At 41.6% G+C, this 20948-nt stretch overlaps 1 protein-coding gene across 1 annotated transcript; it reads left to right on the forward strand.

The window, feature by feature from the left end:
• Window positions 1-13335: 13335 nt before the first annotated feature.
• Window positions 13336-19873, forward strand: Ramac (RNA guanine-7 methyltransferase activating subunit). The gene is made up of 3 exons (NM_025997.2): window positions 13336-13439; window positions 17910-18106; window positions 18752-19873. The coding sequence occupies exons 2-3, from the start codon at window positions 17937-17939 to the stop codon at window positions 18939-18941; spliced, it is 360 nt and encodes a 119-aa protein (NP_080273.1). The 5' UTR covers window positions 13336-13439; window positions 17910-17936; the 3' UTR covers window positions 18942-19873.
• The last annotated feature ends 1075 nt before the right edge of the window (window positions 19874-20948 follow it).

Consider the following 20948-nt stretch of genomic DNA (forward strand, 5'->3'; position numbering starts at 1 on the left):
GACACAGGACGCAGAGGACCTGAACTGGATCTGAACTGAAAACCTCCTCTCTGAGAACTAGCTTTCATGTCAACAGAAGGCACCATGCAAGCTTCCAAAGGAAAGAAGCAAACACTAGTTCTCCTTGTTATGATGCCTATGAACTGTTGTGGGAACTATTAAAAAAAGAACCCGCCAACTCTCAGCGCTCCTGCTTCTCTCAACCAGCCAACCCTCCAACCCTGCTTGGCCACATTCCCGCTCTAATACCAGCCCTGGTGGGCCACAACCCGATGTCCCAGCAGGGTTCTGCCAGCTCTGTCCCACATTCCAATAACCAAATAGATCTGTCATCCTTGAGGTTTGATATCACAAGACCCAGTACCCCGATAGAATAAAAACTCTTAAAGCTTAATTAACAAATCAGATTTATGTATCAATAATATCACAACTTACAAGATGCCAATACAATAATTTTAGAACCAATTGATAATGATAAAAGCTTTACCCTAATATTTCTAACCTTGTGAAATCATAGCTACTTGTGTCTGGAAAACGCCACGCAGGTACATATCAGCAGCCATCTTCCTTCCTCTCCTACTCCGAGACACTCCCTGTCTCTCCTACCCTTAGTAGCTGCTTCCCTTTTCCCTGTCCAATCACAGGCCTCCCACTGACCTAATGTGATTGGACAGGGAAAATCCCACAGCAATGAACCACAACAATAGCAGGATGGCACCACAATCCTAAGGGTCCAATAGTGGCACACATTCTCTGATGGTAATGAATAGCTTTCTAATTGGACTTAAGGCTGGTTCAACAAGAGGGGAAATCATGCTTAGTTCTGGAAATCTAGCCAAGTAAGTACCCAGGGCAGTGAGGTCATAGATCTTGGAGGAAATCCTACAACCATAACTTTACAAAACCAACATAGTCCCTAGCTACATTGTAAAAATCTATCCTTACCCACACATAAGTATGGTTCTCACTCTTCATCAAGGAGACTTCTCTTTGCAACAGACAGAGACCATATCAGAATACCACAACCAATCAAAATGCAGAGTTGTGGAGCCCAGTTCCATTGATACATCTACAACACAGCTCCTGAACCGAGGCTCAGGGAACATGTGGAGGAGCAGGCAGGAAGATTGTAAGGGCCAGAGGACCAATGGGTTTGCTGTGAGATTGTGTTTCTTAGAAATGCTGAAGAAGCTACTATAACCATGAAATCTCATCATCATGGCTGCCTGAACATGACCCAAACAAGGATGAAACCATAATGCATGCTAACATACAATGGGGAACACTCACAAAGCTTCAACCCTAGACAAGGTTGCTACAGGCAACTAAGGGATGCTGAGAACAGGAGAAATAGTCTTCCCCAGGGAAAAGCACACCAACTGGTTATCAGATACCAAGTGGTCAGCCCGGAAAACATAGACACAAAAGCAGCATGACACAGACGGAATGGGTTATATTTATATATTTAGGAATAAATAAATATGCACAGACATATATGCAACAACAATTTTAAAAAAAGAAGCCATGAATTTCTAAAAGAGCAAGAGGAGACATGGAAGGAGTTGAGTGGAGGATAGGGAGAGGTGAAGGATGTAATTATACTCTTTAAAAAAATTTTAATTATTTTTAAAAAGAATAAAGGAAGCCAGGACATGTTTTGCCATTAATTTTGGAGCTGAAACTTGTAGACAAGGAACTGGGGTTTGTATTTACCAGGGTAGTTGATTGACTATTAGTGGCTATGACTGTCATAGCTACACCACTTACTGCCTGCCAGTGGTCAACTCCGAATCAGACTGAAATGGAAATGTTGCTACACTGAAAATGGCACCAGGTAGACACTGGTAGTTGGTAATGGTGTATTATGCTCTTGGTTGCAAAAAGAAGATTCGTAGCTATTGATTTTGAGCCACATCTTTACCTAATTTGATATTGTGGCTTGGTAAAAAGGTGTTCATGGCTCTGTAAGTTTTCATATGAACGATACAACAGGTGGAGAAGAAAGTTGAACTTCAGGATGGCGCCAGAGTTGGTGATGTCAGTTCTTCTTCATTAGTGGACAATGGAGCAACTATCTGAGGAAGGGGTAGACACTATGGGTTTGGGGCACAAGTACTCTTAGAGGACAGGAGGCCTTAAAAATGGAGCATGCCTGCATCCAAATAGAAGCTGTATGGAGAGTGCTTTTATGAAATGTGCATGGTCTTTATTTATTCGATAGGACCTTATGGCTGTGTTTTCAGTATCAGAGAATATTTGCTATAATGTGGACTAAGAATTTTTTATTGCTTTCCTTAACATTCAGAGGGGAAAAGGTGGTTTTTTAAAAAGTGAATATTTAAAATATGCTTTATACTTACCGCTCTTTCAAGGGAGCTGGGTTTGGTTACCAGCACCCACGTGGCCGCACACAACCACCTGTGATTCAACTCCAGGAGATCCCACACCTTTATCTGCTCACAATTTTCTCACACATACATGGTGCACACATGCAGGCTCACACAGAGACACATTTTTAAAAGGTTTAAATGTGCCTTTAAAAAAATACCTTGCTCTATCGCCTAGGCTGGCCTAAAAAACTCTTGGCCAGGCCAAGTTGACCTCAGACTTGGGGCAACCCTCCAAATGCTGAGATGACATGCATGAGCCACCATGCCTGGCTAAACTCTGCGTTTAATGAAATATTATAAATAAATGTGCTTACCGCCTTCTCATGCACACAGATGAATAAAATATAAGTAAGTGACATTAATAGCTATAGGTCAGAAAGATGTCAACATCATAAAGTATGGCTTAATACCACAGAAATAAAAACACTTTTATTTTTTATTTAATATGTATATGGTATGTTTTCATGAGTTTATGTGCACACGGGTGCCTAAGGAGACCAATGAACACTGGCTTTCCTAGAACTGGAGGTTGTGAACCACTTGATTAGGAGAGAGAGAGAGTATGTGTTAGCAAATGCTTGCAGGTACCTATTATTCACATTTAAAATATATCTATTTTTATTTTATGACAAAGTTAGCCTTCTAAACGATTCAGAGAACTATTTATCTTTTATAACATATATAATAAATATTTTGTCTCAAGGCTAGTAGTTCACTAAATTTTATTGAAGATGTATACACACACACACACACACACACACACACACACACTATATATATATGTATATATATATATATATATACACACATATATATATATATATTCAAACACACCAGTATACTATGTATAAACATATAAACCTTTTAGCATTCCTGAAACTGTGATGATATACCTTCAATTGATGTATTTGTATTATGAAAACATTAGTTAATGTTAATAGACAGTATTATGCATCTTGATATAACTGTGCTTTACAAGAAATTATAGCCTTGATTTGAGGAAATATGGCCCTGAGACAAGATCTGTGACACAGTAATTAAAGAGTCTAATAGTACAATAAATGGTGAGCTTTGCAGGAACATGACCTGGCCTCAAGTCCTGTTTCTGCTGTCCTCGGCAGGAGGCTTTGGACAGGAAGCATTTCCAAATCTTGGTTCCTTGAGTGTCTCTGCTGCTGGCATAGTGACACATGAGATTCATGGAACTGGGACCCGTCTCTAAAACTCACAGCACATAGTCCTTTCTCTGTGCATGGTTTTTAGTTTTTAGACACTCAGAAAAAAATTACAGAAGCTGACAATTATTTCTGCTAAATGCTTCTCTATTCATGTGAGCAGGCATTTAAGAAGAAACTTGACTGATTCTCTTTGGAATTCATTTTTCTCAGCCTTATTTCTAGTGTGCATGTATATTCATGGTGAAAGAGACCTTGTGCCACAGTGCACATATGGACGTCAGAGGACAAACTTGCAGGAGTCATTTCTCACCTTCCACTAGGCGGGCTCTAGGGATTGAACTCATGTGTGCTCTTATCCACTGTGCCATTTCATTGGCCCCTGGGTGGTTGATTTTTTTGTGGGGGGTGGGGTCTATTTCAGACTTGGCTTCCCTCTCCACCCCTCTCCACCTCCTGAGTTCTGTGACTACAGTTCACCACAACATTGGGCTGATTGTTTCAATGGAAACTTTCCATTTTATTGACAATGTGAGAATTCATTTTGGCTTCTAATTTTTACATTTATAAATTCCCCCCTCATTAAATGCAACCTTTTGGAACTCTACACTAAGTGCTGTGGAAAGGGGAGTATAAAATGTTGGTTTACCCAGTGACTTTGCCCTTAACTGTTAATCAATACAAGAAACTGATCAGGACAAGACTCTATTTATGGGGCTGGAGAGATGGCTCAGTGATTAAGAGCACTGACTGCTCTTCCAAAGTTCCTGAGTTCAAATCCTAGCAACCACATGGTGGCTTACAACCATCTGTAATGAGATCTGGTGCCGTCTTCTGGTGTGTTTGAAGACAGTTACAGTGTACTTATATATAATAAATGAATAAATCTTTTTAAAAAAGACTCTATGGGCGGACACACCCAAGGTCTCTCCACATGATCATAGGACCACCGGTGAGTGGAACAAAACTTCAGTTCAATTCCAATCGCACGGGACTGGAGACAGCATTAGGGAAGCAGAAAACCAGGGGCCCAAGTCCCTTCTGGTCAGCGCCAGCACCTGGTCACCTTGGATGCGAAGTCAGCGGACACCCCCAAGGTCCCTAGAGGACAGCTTCTGAGGCAGACCCCATTTTGGGCTCCAGACATCCGGGCACCTTCCCTCCCAGAGGAGAGGTGTCCTCCCTGCCCAGGAGGGCTTTGCTGGAGCACCTGGGGGAGCCATCTTGGATCCTGGATACCTCTGAGACTAGTCTGCTGAGGTGAGAGTGAGGACTACAGAAGCTAACAGCTTCTGGGACAGGTGGAAGCCACACAGCTTCTGAGGCAGACCCCGTTTCAGGCTCCAGACATCCGGACACCTTCCCTGCCAGAGGAGAGGTGTCTGCCCAGCCCAGGAGGGCTTTGCCAGAGGACCTGGGGGAGCCATCTTGGTTCCCGGATCCCTCTGAGACTAGTCTGCCTAGGTGAGAATGTGGACTACAGAAGCTAACAGCTTCTGGGACAGGCCCTGTTCCGGGCCTTCATCTTCTGCCAGGAGGCAGGTCCAAATGACAGATATCTGTGCACCTTCCCTGCAAGAGGAGAGCTTGCCTGCAGAGAGTACTCTGATCACTGAAACTCAGGAGAGAGCTAGTCTCCCAGGTCTGCTGATAGAGGCCAACAGACTCATGAGAGGAACAAGCTCTAACCAGAGACAACTATAACAACTAACTCCAGAGATTACCAGATGGTGAAAGGCAAACGTAAGAATCTTACTAACAGAAACCAAGACCACTCACCTTCATTAGAACGCAGCACTCCCACCTCACCCAGTCCAGGGCACCCCAACACACCTGAAAAGCTAGACTCAGATTTAAAAGCATATCTCACGATGATTGTAGAGGACATCAAGAAGGACTTTAATAACTCACATAAAGAAATACAGGAGCACACTGCTAAAGAGTTACAAGTCCTTAAAGAAAAACAGGAAAACACAACCCAACAGGTAGAAGTCCTTAAAGAAAAACACATCCAAACAGGTGATGGAAATTAACAAAACCATACTACCCCTAAAAAGGGAAGTAGACACAATAAAGAAAATCCAAAGTGAGGCAACGCTGGAGATAGAAACCCTAGGAAAGAAATCTGGAACCATAGATGCAAGCATCAGCAACAGAATACAAGAGATAGAAGAGAGAATCTCAGGTGCAGAAGATTCCATAGAGAACATCGGCACAAAAATCAAAGAAAATGCAAAATTCAAAAAGATCCTAACTCAAAACATCCAGGAAATCCAGGACACAATGAGAAGACCAAACCTACGGATAATAGGAGTAGATGAGAATGAAGATTTTCAACTTAAAGGGCCAGCAAATATCTTCAACAACAAAATAGAAGAAAACTTCCCAAACCTAAAGAAAGAGATGCCCATGAACATACAAGAAGCCTACAGAACTACAAATAGACTGGACCAGAAAAGAAATTCCTCCGGACACATAATAATCAGAACAACAAATGCACTAAATAAAGAGAGAATATTAAAAGCAGTAAGGGAAAAAGGTCAAGTAACATATAAAGGCAGGCCTATCAGAATTACACCAGACTTTTCACCAGAGACTATGAAAGCCAGAAGATCCTGGACAGATGTTATACAGACATTAAGAGAACACAAATGCCAGCCCAGGCTACTATATATACCCAGCCAAACTTTCAATTACCATAGATGGAGAAACCAAAGTATTCCACAACAAAACCAAATTCGCACATTATCTTTACACGAATCCAGCCCTTCAAAAGATAATAACAGAAAAAAACCAATACAAGGACGGGAACCATGCCCCAGAAAAAGCAGGAGAGTAATCCTTCAACAAACCTAAAAGAAGACAGCCACAAGAACAGAATGCCAACTCTAACAACAAAAATAATAGAAAGCAACAATTACTTTTCCTTAATATCACTTAATATCAATGGACTCAATTACCCAATAAAAAGACATAGGCTAACAGACTGGCTACACAAACAGGACCCAACATTTTGCTGCTTACATGAAACCCATCTCAGGGAAATAGACTGATACTATCTCAGAATGAAAGTCTGGAAAACAATTTTCCAAGCAAATGGTATGAAGAAACAAGCTGGAGTAGCCATTCTAATATTGAATAAAATAGACTTCCAACCCAAAGTTATCAAAAAAGACAAGGAGGGACACTTCATACTCATCAAAGGTAAAATCTTCCAAGAGGAACTCTCAATTATGAATATCTATGCTCCAAATGCAAGGGCAGCCACATTCACTAAAGAAACTTTAGTAAAGCTCAAAGCACACATTTCACCTCACACAATAATAGTGGGAGACTTCAACACACCACTTTCATCAATGGACAGATCGTGGAAACAGAAACTAAACAGGGACACAGTGAAACTAACAGAAGTTATGAAACAAATGGATTTAACAGATATCTACAGAACATTTTATCCTAAAACAAAAGGATATACCTTCTTCTCAGCACTTCACAGTTCCTTCTCCAAAATTGACCATATAATTGGTCACAAAACAGGGCTCAACAACTGCCATATCCAGGGATCCACCCCATAATCAGCTTCCAAATGCTGACACCATTGCATACACTAGCAAGATTTTATCGAAAGGACCCAGATGTAGCTGTCTCTTGTGAGACTATGCCGGGGCCTAGCAAACACAGAAGTGGATGCTCACAGTCAGCTATTGGATGGATTACAGGGCTCCCAATGGAGGAGCTAGAGAAAGTACCCAAGGAGCTAAAGGGATCTGCAACCCTATAGGTGGAACAACATTATGAACTAATCAGTACCCCGGAGCTCTTGACTCTAGCTGCATATGTATCAAAAGATGGCCTAGTCAGCCATCACTGGAAAGAGAGGCCCATTGGACACGCAAACTGTATATGCCCCAGTACAGGGGAACGCCAGGGCCAAAAAAAAAAAAAATGGGAATGAGTGGGCAGGGAAGTGGGCAGGAGGATATGGGGGACTTTTGGGATAGCATTGGAAATGTAATTGAGGAAAATATGTAATATTAAAAATTAAAAAAAAACAGGGCTCAACAGATACAAAAATATTGAAATTGTCCCATGCATCCTATCAGATCATCATGGACTAAGGCTGATCTTCAATAACAACATAAATAATAGAAAGCCAACATTCACATGGAAACTGAACAACACTCATCTCAATGATACCTTGGTCAAGGAAGGAATAAAGAAAGAAATTAAAGACTTCTAAGAGTTTAATGAAAATGAAGCCACAACATACCCAAACTTATGGGACACAATGAAAGCATTTCTAAGAGGAAAACTCATAGCTCTGAGTGCCTCCAAAAAGAAACTAGAGAGAGCACACACTAGCAGCTTGACAACACACCTAAAAGCTCTAGAACAAAAGGAAGCAAATTCACCCAAGAGTAGACATCAGGAAATAATCAAACTCAGGGGTAAAATTAACCAAGTGGAAACAAGAAGAACTATTCAAAGAATCAACCAAATGAGGAGGTAGTTCTTTGAGAAAATCAACAAGATAGATAAATCCTTAACCAGACTCACTAGAGGGCACAGGGACAGTATCCTAATTAACAAAATCATAAATGAAAAGGGAGACATAACAACAGATCCTGAAGAAATCCAAAACACCATCAGATCCTTCTACAAAAGGCTCAACAAAACTGGAAAACCTGGATGAAATGGACAAATTTCTAGACAGATACCAGGTACTAAAGTTAAATCAGGATCAGGTTAATGATCTAAACAGTCCTATATCCCCTAAAGATATAGAAGCAGTCATTAATAGTTTCCCAACCAAAAAAAGCCCAGGACTAGATGGGTTTAGTGCAGAGTTCTATCAGATCTTCAAAGAAGATCTAATTCCAGTTCTTCACAAACTATTCCACAAAATAGAAGCAGAAGGTACCCTAACCAATTCATTCTATGCAGCCACAATTACTCTGATACCTAAACCACAGAAAGACCCAACAAAGATAGAGAACTTCAGACCTATTTTCCTTATGAATATCGATGCAAAAATACTCAATAAAATTCTTGCTAACTTAATCCAAGAACACATCAAAACAATCATCCATCCTGACCAAGTAGGTTTCATTTCAGGGATGCAGGGATGGTTTAATATACGGAAATCCATCAACATAATCCACTGTATAAACAAACTCAAAGACAAAAACCACATGATCATCTCGTTAGATGCAGAAAAACCATTTGACAAGATCCAACACCCATTCATGATAAAAGTCTTGGAAAGATCAGGAATTCGAGGCTCATACCTAAACATGATAAAAGCAATCTACAGCAAACCAGTAGCCAACATCAAAGTAAATGGTGAGAAGCTGGAAGCAATCCCACTAAAATCAGGGACTAGACAAGGCTGCCCACTTTCTCCCTACCTATTCAACATTGTACTTGAAGTCCTAGTCAGAGCAATTCGACAACAAAAGGAGATCAAGGGGATACAAATTGGAAAGGAAGAAGTCAAAATATCACTTTTTGCAGATGATATGATAGTATATATAAGTGACCCTAAAAACTCCACCAGAGAACTCCTAAACCTGATAAACAGCTTCAGTGCAGTAGCTGGATATAAAATTAACTCAAAGAAGTCAATGGCCTTTCTCTACACAAAGGATAAAAAGGCTGAGAAAGAAATTAGGGAAACAACACCCTTCACAAGTCACAAATAATATAAAATACCTTGGCGTGACTCTAACTAAGGAAGTGAAAGATCTGTATGATAAGAACTTCAAATCTCTGAAGAAAGAAATTAAAGAAGATCTCAGAAGATGGAAAGATTTCCCATGCTCATGGATTGACAGGATCAATATAGTAAAAATGGCTATCTTGCCAAAAGCAATCTACAGATTCAATGCAATCCCCATCAAAATTCCAACTCAATTCTACAACGAATTAGAAAGGGCAATCTGCAAATTCATCTGGAATAACAAAAAACCTAGGATAGCAAAAACTCTTCTCAAGGATAAAAGAACCTCTGGTGGAATCACCATGCCTGACCTAAAGCTGTACTACAGAGCAATTGTGATAAAAACTGCATGGTACTAGTATAGCGACAGACAAGTAGACCAATGGAATAGAATTGAAGACCCAGAAATGAACCCACACACCTATGGTCACTTGATCTTTGACAAGGGAGCTAAAACCATCCAGTGGAAAAAAGACAGCCTTCTCAACAAATGGTGCTGGCACAACTGGCGGTTATCATGTAGAAGAATGCGAATTGATCCATTCCTATCTCCTTGTACTAAGGTCAAATCTAAGTGGATCAAGGAACTCCACATAAAACCAGAGACAGTGAAACTTACAGAGGAGAAAGTGGGGAAAAGCCTCAAAGATATGGGCACAGAGGGAAAATTCCTGAATAGAACAGCAATGGCTTGTGCTGTAAGATCCAGAATCGACAAATGGGACCTCATAAAATTGCAAAGCTTCTATAAGGCAAAAGACACCGTCAATAAGACAAAAAGGCCACCAACAGATTGGGAAAGGATCTTTACCTATCCTAAATCAGATAGGGGACTAATATCCAATATATATAAAGAACTCAAGAAGGTGGACTCCAGAAAATCAAATAACCTTAGTAAAAAATGGGGCTCAGAACTAAACAAAGAATTATCACCTGAGGAATACCGAATGGCTGACAAGCACCTGAAAAGATGTTCAGCATCCTTAATCATCAGAGAAATGCAAATCAAAACAACCCTGAGATTCCATCTCACACCAGTCAGAATGGCTAAGATCAAAAATTCAGGTGACAGCAGATGCTGGCGAGGATGTGGAGAAAGAGGAACACTCCTCCATTGTTGGTGGGATTGCAAGCTTGTACAACCACTCTGGAAATCAGCCTGGCAGTTCCTCAGAAAATTGGACATAGTACTACCAGAGGATCCCGCAATACCTCTCTTGGGTATATATCCAGAAGATGTTCCAACTGGTAAGAAGGACACATGCTCCACTATGTTCGTAGCAGCCTTATTTATAATAGCCAGAAGCTGGAAAGAACCCAGATGCCCCTCAACAGAGGAATGGATACAGAAAATTTGGTACATTTACACAATGGAGTACTAATCAGCTATAAAAAGAATTAATTTATGAAATTCCTAGGCAAATGGATGGACCTGGAAGACATCATCCTGAGTGAGGTAACCCAATCACAAAAGAACTCACGTGATATGTACTCACTGATAAGTGGATATTAGCCCAGAAACTTAGAATACCCAAGATACAAGATACAATTTGCAAAACACATGAAACTCAAGAAGAACAAAGACCAGAGTGTGGACACTTTGCCCCTTCTTAGAATTGGGAACAAAACACCCATGGAAGGAGTTACAGAGACAAAGTTTGGAGCTGAGACGAAAGGATGGACCATCTAGAGACTGCCATACCCGGGAATCCATCCCATAATCAGCCACCAAACGCTGACACCATTGCATACACTAGCAAGATTTTGCTGAAAGGACCCAGATATAGCTGTCTCTTGTGAGGCTATGCTGGGGCCTAGCAAACACAGAAGTGGATGCTCACAGACAGCGATTGGATGGATCACAGGGCCCCCATTGGAGGAGCTAGATAAAGTACCCAAGGAGCTAAAGGGGTCTGCAACCCTATAGGTGGAACAACAATATGAACTAACCAGTACCCCCGGAGCTCGTGTCTCTAGCTGCATATGTATCAGAAGATGGCCTAGTTGGTCATCAGGGGAAAGAGAGGCCCATTGGTCGTGCAAACTTTATATGCCTCAGTACAGGGAATGCCAGGGCCAAGAAGTGGGAGTGGGTGGGTAGGGGAGTGGGGGAGAGTATGGGGGACTTTTGGGATAGCATTGGAAATGTAAATGAAGAAAATACCTAGTAAAAATAAATAAATTAGAAAAAAGACTATTTATAAACATGTAATTCTGTTATGCAGTGGTTATCACACATAGCATTGCTACTTTATGATGAACTATTAAACCAGGGAATTTTTTTAAAGACAGTCTCATGTAGCTGAGGGTGACCTTGAACCCATCATCCCCCTCCACCGCCCTAGGGTTGGGTGTCCATCACCACTGTGCTCTTTATCACTTCGTGCTCTTAACTAGTTCAATCAAATGGAACTGAAAGTCCTCCAGTGCCAACTCTGAGGCCCGAAGAAGTGGATTCGTCTCCGTTTTCCACGCCTGTTCGTCTTCCATCGCCTATTTAGTAATGACTGTTTCTGTGACCTGCATCCCCACATCAGCACTGGCCTATTTTTGTTACATTGGTGTTTCTAAACTATGGCGTGGATAGTTTAGAACATAGTTCCACTGTTCATCCCACAAGTAGGTACCGAGTTATATACTAGTACTGAGTTATGTACGGTGTTATATACTAGTGTGATGTACAAATTAAAGGTGTGTATAAACAGGTAGAAAATGGTATTAACACATAAAGTTCTGAAGGTACTGTGGAACCCAGCAGAAGTAAAACTCATTCCCTGTAAAGTCTTAGAGAATGGATGTAATATCAATGTCAACATCTGGAGGTCGTGGTGGTGGTGAGGTGGTGGGGTGTGTGTGTGTAGGGGAGTGGCAATATTCTAAGCATAAGGGAACACTGGCAAGCTATAAAAACATAATGAGTATTCGTGAACTACTGCATTTGGTCTGCTTTACTGTGAGGGAATGAAAGAGAAATATCAGAAAATAGAATTTTGAATCCAAATTAAGATTGTTGGCCTTGGCAGCAAGGAGTTATTGAATATCTTGCATCCCAGTTGTGCTTGAATATGACTATAACTACGGCAGTTGTCTGGTGATATGCTGGTGAGGGGCAGTGACTTAGGAAGAAGGGCATCGGTGCTCTGTTCAGGGAGTGTAGAGAGAACTTGGATGAGGAGTCAGTGGGGATGGGAATGGATGAAAACCAGAGTCACAAGGACCAAATAACAGAACGAGACATCTGACCAGGGCGTGGAAAGAAAAGGTATTCTTTTTTTAGCTTTATTTTATTTATGAGTACACTATAGTTGTTTCCAGACACACCAGAAGAGGGCATCAGATCCCATTACAGATGGCTGTGAGCCACCATGTGGTTGCTGGGGATTGAACTCAGGGCTCCAAGAAGAGCAGTAAGTGTTCTTATCCTCTCCAGCCCTAAGGTATCCCATTTTGACACTAAACTTTCCAGGCTGATCGTATTCCCAAGAGGAGGGCAAGGTCCGGGGAGCAATCTGAGAAAAGTGGCTAGTCAACAGCTGGCATTGCCACACTTGCAAACAACCGAGAAGAGCGGAGACTTCGGGAGCGAGCGGAATACGGGCAGTGGAGGCGTGGGTTCGTCTCTGCAAACACACATAGACAACGGTGCGCAGGAGCCTTACTGCCCAGGCCGGCTAAGAACCGGGTGGGCATCGCCCAAGCAGAGCAGTCTCGTCTGCTCCTCCGCCCCGCCGCCCGGGCTCCGGCTTTGGGGTCTCCATTGACAAGCAGCCTTCCCTCCTAGTCCTACTCTCAGACTTCCCGTACCAGTGCACCAGGCACTGCCAGTTCGAGGGATTTTATACATGACGATATCCTCTCCCCGACGGTCACCAGGCACTGGCTGCGAATGACCGCACTGCCCACCATCGCCACTTTGCTCGACCCTGCGGAGCTTCCCTAGGGCCGCGCCAAGGTTCGAATGTGAGGGGCGTGGCGGGGGGGGAGGGGGAAGCGAGGATTTCTAGATCTCGAGAGACTTGGCACGAGACTCCGCCTTACACGCTCCGGAAGCGGAAGTCGGGTGGTTGAGGGATTCCTGAGCGTTTGTTTACCTTGGAGAGCCGGGTGGGGTGCGGCGGTGTGGACGCCCGAGGTCTCCAGTGCGTCCCATGAAGGGTGAGTACCGCACATGGCGGATGAATCTCCCACCCGGGGCGGCGGAGGTGATGGGGGCCTGGGGCCGGAAAGTGCGAGAGGCCGGAGGTCGCTGCCCCTCGGAGCCTCTTTCTCCGCAGCTCGGCTCCTGACGGCAGTTCTGGAAGGAGCCGCTTTGTCCCGGCCGTCGTCAGCCGCGCGTCGGCTGGCGGGCTGGGATGCGCAGTGGTTAGTCAGTCATCCTGCTCCGTGCTCGGGGCTCCGCTCTGGAGAGCAGCCGAGCCAGGGTCGGCCGACCGCAGGCAAAGCTCTGTGCGGTTCTCTATGTGGTGAGGAGGTTGGTGGGATCCAAGTGCCAGGAAGGCTGTCGGCCGCAGCGACAGAGAGCGCGCGGCCCCTGGTTGCCCGTGCCTGACCTAGCTTGTAGCTGGTGACGACCGAGGCGACGAGGGTCGTCGCCTCTCCGAGTTCCTCCGTGGAAGCTCGAGTTTCCTCGTAGGCTGCTAGGACTGAGATCCTTGGGTCTCTAATCCTGCCCACTCAGATCGAGACGTGTGTGTGCACAGCTCCTCTGCCCACGCACGCCTTTGCGGGGTGGGGAAGAATTGTCTGTCTGCGGGTTGTGTGTCTGTCTGTCTGCGGGTTGCGTGTGCTGGCGCCCGCAGAGGCCGGAAGAGGGCGTCTGTTCCCCTGGAGCTATATTACAGGCAGCTGAGAGCAGCGTGGGTGCTGCGATCTGATCTGTGGTCCATCGGAAGGGTAGTGAGCGCTCTCGACCACTGAGCTATCTCTCTGACACTTCCCTCATCTTTTGAGGTTTCTTCCAAGACCCCCTTCCCCCCAGCCGTATTTTCTTAATATTATTTATTCTATTATTTCTTTTATATGTTTATTATATAATTATATTTTATATATTATGTAATTGTGCTTTATGTGATTATTATACATATGTATTGTATATTTTTACATCATAATAACATTTTTCCCTTTCCTCCCTTTAGACCCTCCCTTTATCCCCTCAGCTCTTTCAAATTCATAGTCTCTTTAGTAATATGTAGATATATACAACCTGCTCAGTTCATATATTGTTACTTATGCGTGTGTTTTCGGGGCTAATCAAATATGGCATTAGAGAACCAGTTGGTGTGCTCTTCCCTTGAGAAGACTATTTCTCTTGCTCTCCGCATTCCTTGGTTGCCTGTAGTTCTTTGTTAAGGCCTCTTGACTTTTCCCTCTTCCACATTCTCTTGTCTTTTGGTAGTGTTGGCCTCAGCCCATATTTAATCAACCTAAACATTAAACAATATAGTTGTCTCAAATCCTTGGGTTAAGTAAAGCTTGCATTAAGGTTTTGTTTCAATTCCATTCTCATGAATAAGTATGAAGATACCTATGTGGTAGGGTATGGGGAAAATAGAATAAATTGTGCCTTTTCCTTGCCTTGTGAATGTCTGTCTTAATTGGGAATGGGGCATTCTTCTAGTGGCTTCTGTGGGTAGTTTGGAATTGTGGACACTTTTAATTAGTTGGGAGTTTTCCTTGTCTTATTTTGAGACAGTGTCTCTCTACATCGCTCTGGCTGTCCTGGAACATACTCTATAGACCAGCCTAGCCTCAGACTCACAGAAATCCACCTGACTCTTCCTCCCAAGTGCTGGGATGAAAGGCATGTGTCACTACCCTCAACCTAGTTGGATTTATTCTAAACTCATTTGGTTTTTGGTATTTAATACTAGTTTGCCAATACCAGGCACAAGGAGGTGTAATAAATAAGGTAGAAGTTAAGTAGTAGCCTGAAAGGTAAAATGTCCAAGTACTGTTTCTTGAACTTAATGAGCAATTGTAGTTGAATTTGGTTGGAATAAGGGCAGTACTGTTATAAATGCTTTACCTATTTTGAGGAAAGACAGGACAATGAAGAAGCTATCTTCCAGTTAAGTAGCCCATCCAAAGCGTCCTTGAAAGTGTGATTAGAAAGGAAAAATGACTTGAGGATATCGGGGAAGATGTGGTTTTAAGTTTTTAGCATGATGTTAAATACACCTCAAATCATAAAATAGGTTTTGGTCCTTTCTCTTTGCCAAAGCTGGTTTTGTACTTCTAGGCTCAGTTGATCCTTCTGCCTCAGGCCCAGGAATGGTAGGTCTACAACATGGGCCATTTTCCCTACCAGGTTTAGAAACTTGGAGGCATTCAGCAGAAACACGAAGTTTGAGTTAGGAAAGCTAGGGGATGGCAAAGCTCAACAGTAGCAGTTCTTGATCACAGACGCCTGGGAAGTGGGAACTACCTGTAGAATTCTGCAGTTTCAAGATCTGAGATGAAGAATAAAAGTGAACTCTCTGGTTTCTTGAGAATTAGACCTGCAAGTTAAGCAAAATCTTTTCCCTTAGGTAGAAGATTAGAGATTCCTATTTTTAAATCTGTATTACATTCATTGTGTGTGCGTTTGTTTGTCATGGTACACATGTGAAGGTCAGAGGACAACTTGTGGGAGGGAGTCTGTTCTCTGTTTCTGCCAGATGGGACCTGAAGTTTGAACTAAGGTTCTTAGCCTTGGCCACAAGCACCTCTATCTACCAGCCCAGATTATACTTTTTATATCCATTAGACAGTATCTATCTTATTATTGTTAGATGTTTCTCATTTCTCACAGTATCTGGAGTAATAATACATTGCATTAAATTATAAAATAGTTACCCATAACTTTTAATAGCCATGCATCTAAATGCCAGTTGCTTGGGTTGGCTTCAGACTCCTGGGTTCAAGTAATATCAGTATCCAAACTACAGGTATACACTTAGGAAGCTGTACCCAGCTTCCCCTTTTTCTTTATTCACCTTTGATTGGGGCTAGTGGGGGCTGGAGGGTTTTTTTTTTTTTTTTTTTTTTTTTTTGTCCTGGAACTTATTCTATATAGACCAGAAGGGCTTTGAACTTAGAGATCTGCCTGCCACTGCCTCTGGAATGTTGGAATTAAAGGCATGTGCCAAAGGCACCTGGCAAAAGACAGGGTCTTCCTTTATAATCTAATTTGGTCTCAAACTCAAAATTCTTATGTTTTAGCCTCCCGAGTGCTGTGATTACAGCTACTGATGCAATTATTCGAGATTCTTTAAAATTCCAATTTCTCATTTTATAGTTAATTTCTCAGTCATTTGCAGGTCTGCTTCAATTCCTACTACTATAAAACAGTCACCTGATATCTGAATCCAGTTCTCTTTTTGGTTCTTTATGCCATTGTCTGGTTTGCCAATATCAACTATTCTTTAGTCCCTTACCTTGTATGGTAATCTTTTCTAGTTGGCTTCTGTGTGTGTACCAAAAACATTGTTCGTGTTCATCTTCATCTCTTACTCTCTGTTAACTGAATTGACACTTTGATGTGTGCCATAGCTTTCTTTAAATTCATTGTACTCTTACCTTTCTAGAAGTTCCTGTGGCACTATAATGTGTGTAATCACTTGCAGGAAGCCTGAGAATTTCTCCTTCCATATCTTCTTGTTGGTGACTATTTCTTCCTGGAATTCTTTTAAAATTGCTCTTAGTTACTACCTCACATTAACCTTTCAGTGTGTTATCTATATTAACAGCAATCTGCCTTTATAGTTTAATTTCACTAGTCTCTACCTAGTCCTTCTAAATAGTATATTGGATCTTCTTTTTATTTTTGTTAATGGCCTTTGCTGGCCTGGAATTAACTGTAAACCAGGTCGGCCTGCAGTTCCTCCTGTCTCTGCTTCCTGGTTACAGGTATGCATTACTGCACAGGACAGTAGATTGGATCTTCCCTTCTTAAGTCACACATAATTCCCATTGCCTATCAAGATACAAAAGTATTTGCATTAGATAAACATTTTTCACAATTTGTCCCTGGATTACCTCTCTAATTTTATTTCTTGATGTCTTCTGCTTCTCCCTTTATGTTTACATCATATCTGTCTCCCTTATGCTTCTTGTTATGTGTGTAAGCGTGTGGGGGTGCATGTGGAAGCCAGATGTCCACTTCAGGCTCATTCTTCGGGAGCTGTGTACCTTGATTTTTGAACTGGGTTCTTTCACTGAAACCTGGGGCTTGCCATTTAGCTAGGCTGGCTAGCCAGCCAGCAAGTTCCAGGGATCTACCCATGTCTCCTTCCCCAGCACTGGGATTCTAAGCCTATACCACTGGGCCTGGCTTTTCATACATGTGCTGGAGAGCAAACTCAGGTCCACAGTCTTACAGGACAAGCATGTTACCAGTTAAGCTATTCTCCCCAGTCTCATATATGTCTCTTCTAGACTGGTGGCTCTGGGAGGTATGGTCATGTATTTATTGTTCATTTTAGTATTGCAGGCTCCAATAGCGTAGTGTAGTCAAGAACTGTTGAAGTGAATGCCTACAATCTTAAGTTTAAAATACACAGGGACTTTTGTTACTACTCCATCTAAATTGTTCACTTCTTATTTTTTCATCAGCTAAGTCAGTGTAATTTTTTTAAATACTTACAGATCTTAAAAATTGTACAGAATTTCAAAATGAGTGATACTTCTGAAGAAATTCCAAATTTTGAAGAGATGTTTGCAAGCAGATTCACGAAAGATGACAAAGAATACCAGGAATACTTGAAACGCCCTCCTGAGTCCCCTCCAATTGTTGAGGAATGGAATAGCAGAGCTGGTGGTAACCAAAGAAATAGAGGCAACTGGTATGTGTTATTTTTGCAGGATAAATGCAAAGGGTGATCTGGGAGAAGAGAGCTTTAATACAGTTGCTCACAGAGCCAGCTAGAGTAGCAACATAATAAGCATATAAATACCTGCTTTTTTGTGTTTTATTAAAGCCAGGAATAGTGATAGAAACCATACTTTCATTACTGGGGAGGCTGGGGCAATAGGATTATGAGATCTAGGCCAGCCTGGGCCAAATAGTAAGACCCTGTCTCAAACTAATGTTTTCTTTATAAATATACTTTATAAAATTGGAGTTTTGTGCTTCATATCATAAAGAAGGTATTGTTTTGATTACTTTAGAAATTTTATAAAATGGGGTGGAAAATTAAACGTAGTAATTCAAGACAATAAATGATGCTGATGTACGCATTTAATAGGTGTCAGTTTGATCACAGTCAGGTTTATTCCTTGCCTCTATCCTGTAAAAGACGTCCAGTGTGTGATGCTGGGAGACTCACTTAAATCTTAGGAAAATCTGACTTGTGCTGTACCACAAATACCACTTGTGCTGTAAAGAGCCTCCATTACTGTGTATTATATCAAGAACTCAATTGCACTAGGATTGATTTCTTGTTTTTATTTAGTAAAGGGAAGTTAATATTCTTGTCTTCTTTTGGTAGGCTGCAAGACAACAGACAATTTAGAGGTAGGGATAACAGACGAGGATGGCCAAGTGACAATCGGTCAAATCAGTGGCATGGACGGTCATGGGGTAACAACAACTACCCACAGCAGAGACCAGAGCCCTACTATCAACAACAGTACACACAGTATGGCCACAACCAGCGGCCTCCATATGGTTACTATTGACAGAAATGTCGGCAGCTTTTAACAAAGACCTTTTATTTTGACAACGTGCTAAATGCTTGTGTGTCTTCTGTTGGTCATAGTTTTTCATTCTATTTTAAAGAATGGGTTATTAATTGATTAGAACTTGAGACTTGGAAAAAAGTAATCTTATTAGAAACCTGATGATTGATGGGAATAAATTTATTAAGTGAGGATTATTTGACTTCTTTTACATACTGTTTTGTTCTATGATTTGGTAGTGTTTTGAGTTTTCCTTATTTGGACTCTAGGGATTCTGTATTACAGAAATAAAAATTTTTAATTAAAATGCTGGCTTTTGCTGTATGAAAGAATAGCATGCTCACACGTGCTCACCTCTGAAGTGTTTCAGAGGCTAGGACTGTCAGTCTGTGAAAACACACCCACAATTACTTAAAGTAATTGAACCACAGTTCAGTTGAAAGGTAAAACAGGTATGTCGCTTCTGTGTTTGTATGTGATCATGGTGTCTTGTGGTTTATAAGTGAGTCAGCTCCAGAACTGCTTTGGTCCTATATGGAAGGGCTCATTTTCTGTGCAGCCTCCTGAGGCGGTGGAGGGTGGGATGGTAGCACTCAACATTTTGTATATCCCAAGATTTTTGTAAACTTACAACAAGGAAGACATGGATGTGCGCTGTAACACAATACTCATGTAAATATTGTTGCATTTTGATTGTTTTGGTATTATGTATTGATTTTTATGAGATTATTTTCATTTTCAAATGCTTACCTTCGATGCTTCCTCATACAGTTATAGTAAGGCTGTCACTTGCTTCAGAACAATCATTCTTGAAATATTTTCATGATAACAGATTTATTCAAATAAAAAAATTTAAAGTCCTTAGTATATTATGTGTGTACCAAGTTGTGAAAGAATGAATAAATAAATTGCATTAAAATGTAGGCAACTTTACCTTTTAGTTTTGACAGCCCATTTATTTATGTGGTAATGACTTAATTGGTTTTTCATTATGCTGTCCTTTATACAGTGAATAAGAGTTAACTTCCCAAGTTTGCCTTTTCTCTTAGCTCCTTGAGATGGACTCTCCCAGGTTCTCTGTAATCAGAATGTATCAAGTCCCTCTTTTTAGCCATCCACTCAGGTAGCCATCTCATTAAGAAGGTTCTAATACATCAGGTATTGACAGTGAGGTAATAAGATTATAACATAAAGTAAGGCTTTTCCATGTACCCTTCTCATAGCAATAGGCAGTGGGCCACTGTGGCTACATAAAGATAAGTCCTGGTAGTCCAGATACTGCACTTGAGTCAGGAGTCACCAGGCTGCACTGAGGGATCTTTGAAAGAAGAAGGGTTCCCAGAAATATCTGTCCACTGGTACAAAGCAAGAGAGTTGAAGTGAGGAATGTATCTCAAGATGCTCAGAAGAAAAGTTATTTTCTAACAGTATTTATTTTAAAAAAGAAAAAAAATGAAGTCTTCTTATCATGAATTATTTTTTTTTTCATTCAATGTGAGTAACCCATGTGGTAGGTAGTTTGTTTTTTTTTAACCAGTAATTATTATCAGACTGCCCCTGTGCATTTAAAATAAGAAATGAAAGGTATAATTTCTGCTTGATAAGACAGGAAATAACATGAAAAAGAGTACTTTAAAGGTGAGCCCAAAAAAAGTTGAATGAAATTTTAAACAGTCTATTATAATAGCACACAACATTTAGTTAGAAGGAGCCCTGATTTCCTGTCCCATCTTTAAAGGTTATAACCTTGAAGAAAAATCACTTCAATTTTGGGTTAATAACTCGCCTGTGACCCTTGCAGAGTTGTAAATGTCCAAGGGACGAGTCTGAGGACTGAAACTGATGAGTAAACCCTCAGGTCATAAGTACAGTACATTTGTGGGGAGGAGTACCAGTGAATTGTGAGGCAGAGTAGTGCAGGATGGAGAACACCATTGCCAGGGGTGGTGAGAACAGGCCCAGGCCTCTGGAGGCCTAGGCAAGAGGTTCAAAAGTTCTAGGCCAGTC

Source organism: Mus musculus, chromosome 7 (assembly GCF_000001635.26).
Source record: "Mus musculus strain C57BL/6J chromosome 7, GRCm38.p6 C57BL/6J".
NCBI classification, from domain to species: Eukaryota; Metazoa; Chordata; class Mammalia; order Rodentia; family Muridae; genus Mus; species Mus musculus.

Coding starts and splice junctions, on each gene's coding strand:
- Ramac (NM_025997.2), top strand. CDS start 17,937: ATGAGTGATACTTCTGAAGAAATTCCAAATTTTGAAGAGATGTTTGCA. Junction 18,107..18,751: donor CAAAGAAATAGAGGCAACTG/GTATGTGTTATT, acceptor TTCTTTTGGTAG/GCTGCAAGACAACAGACAAT.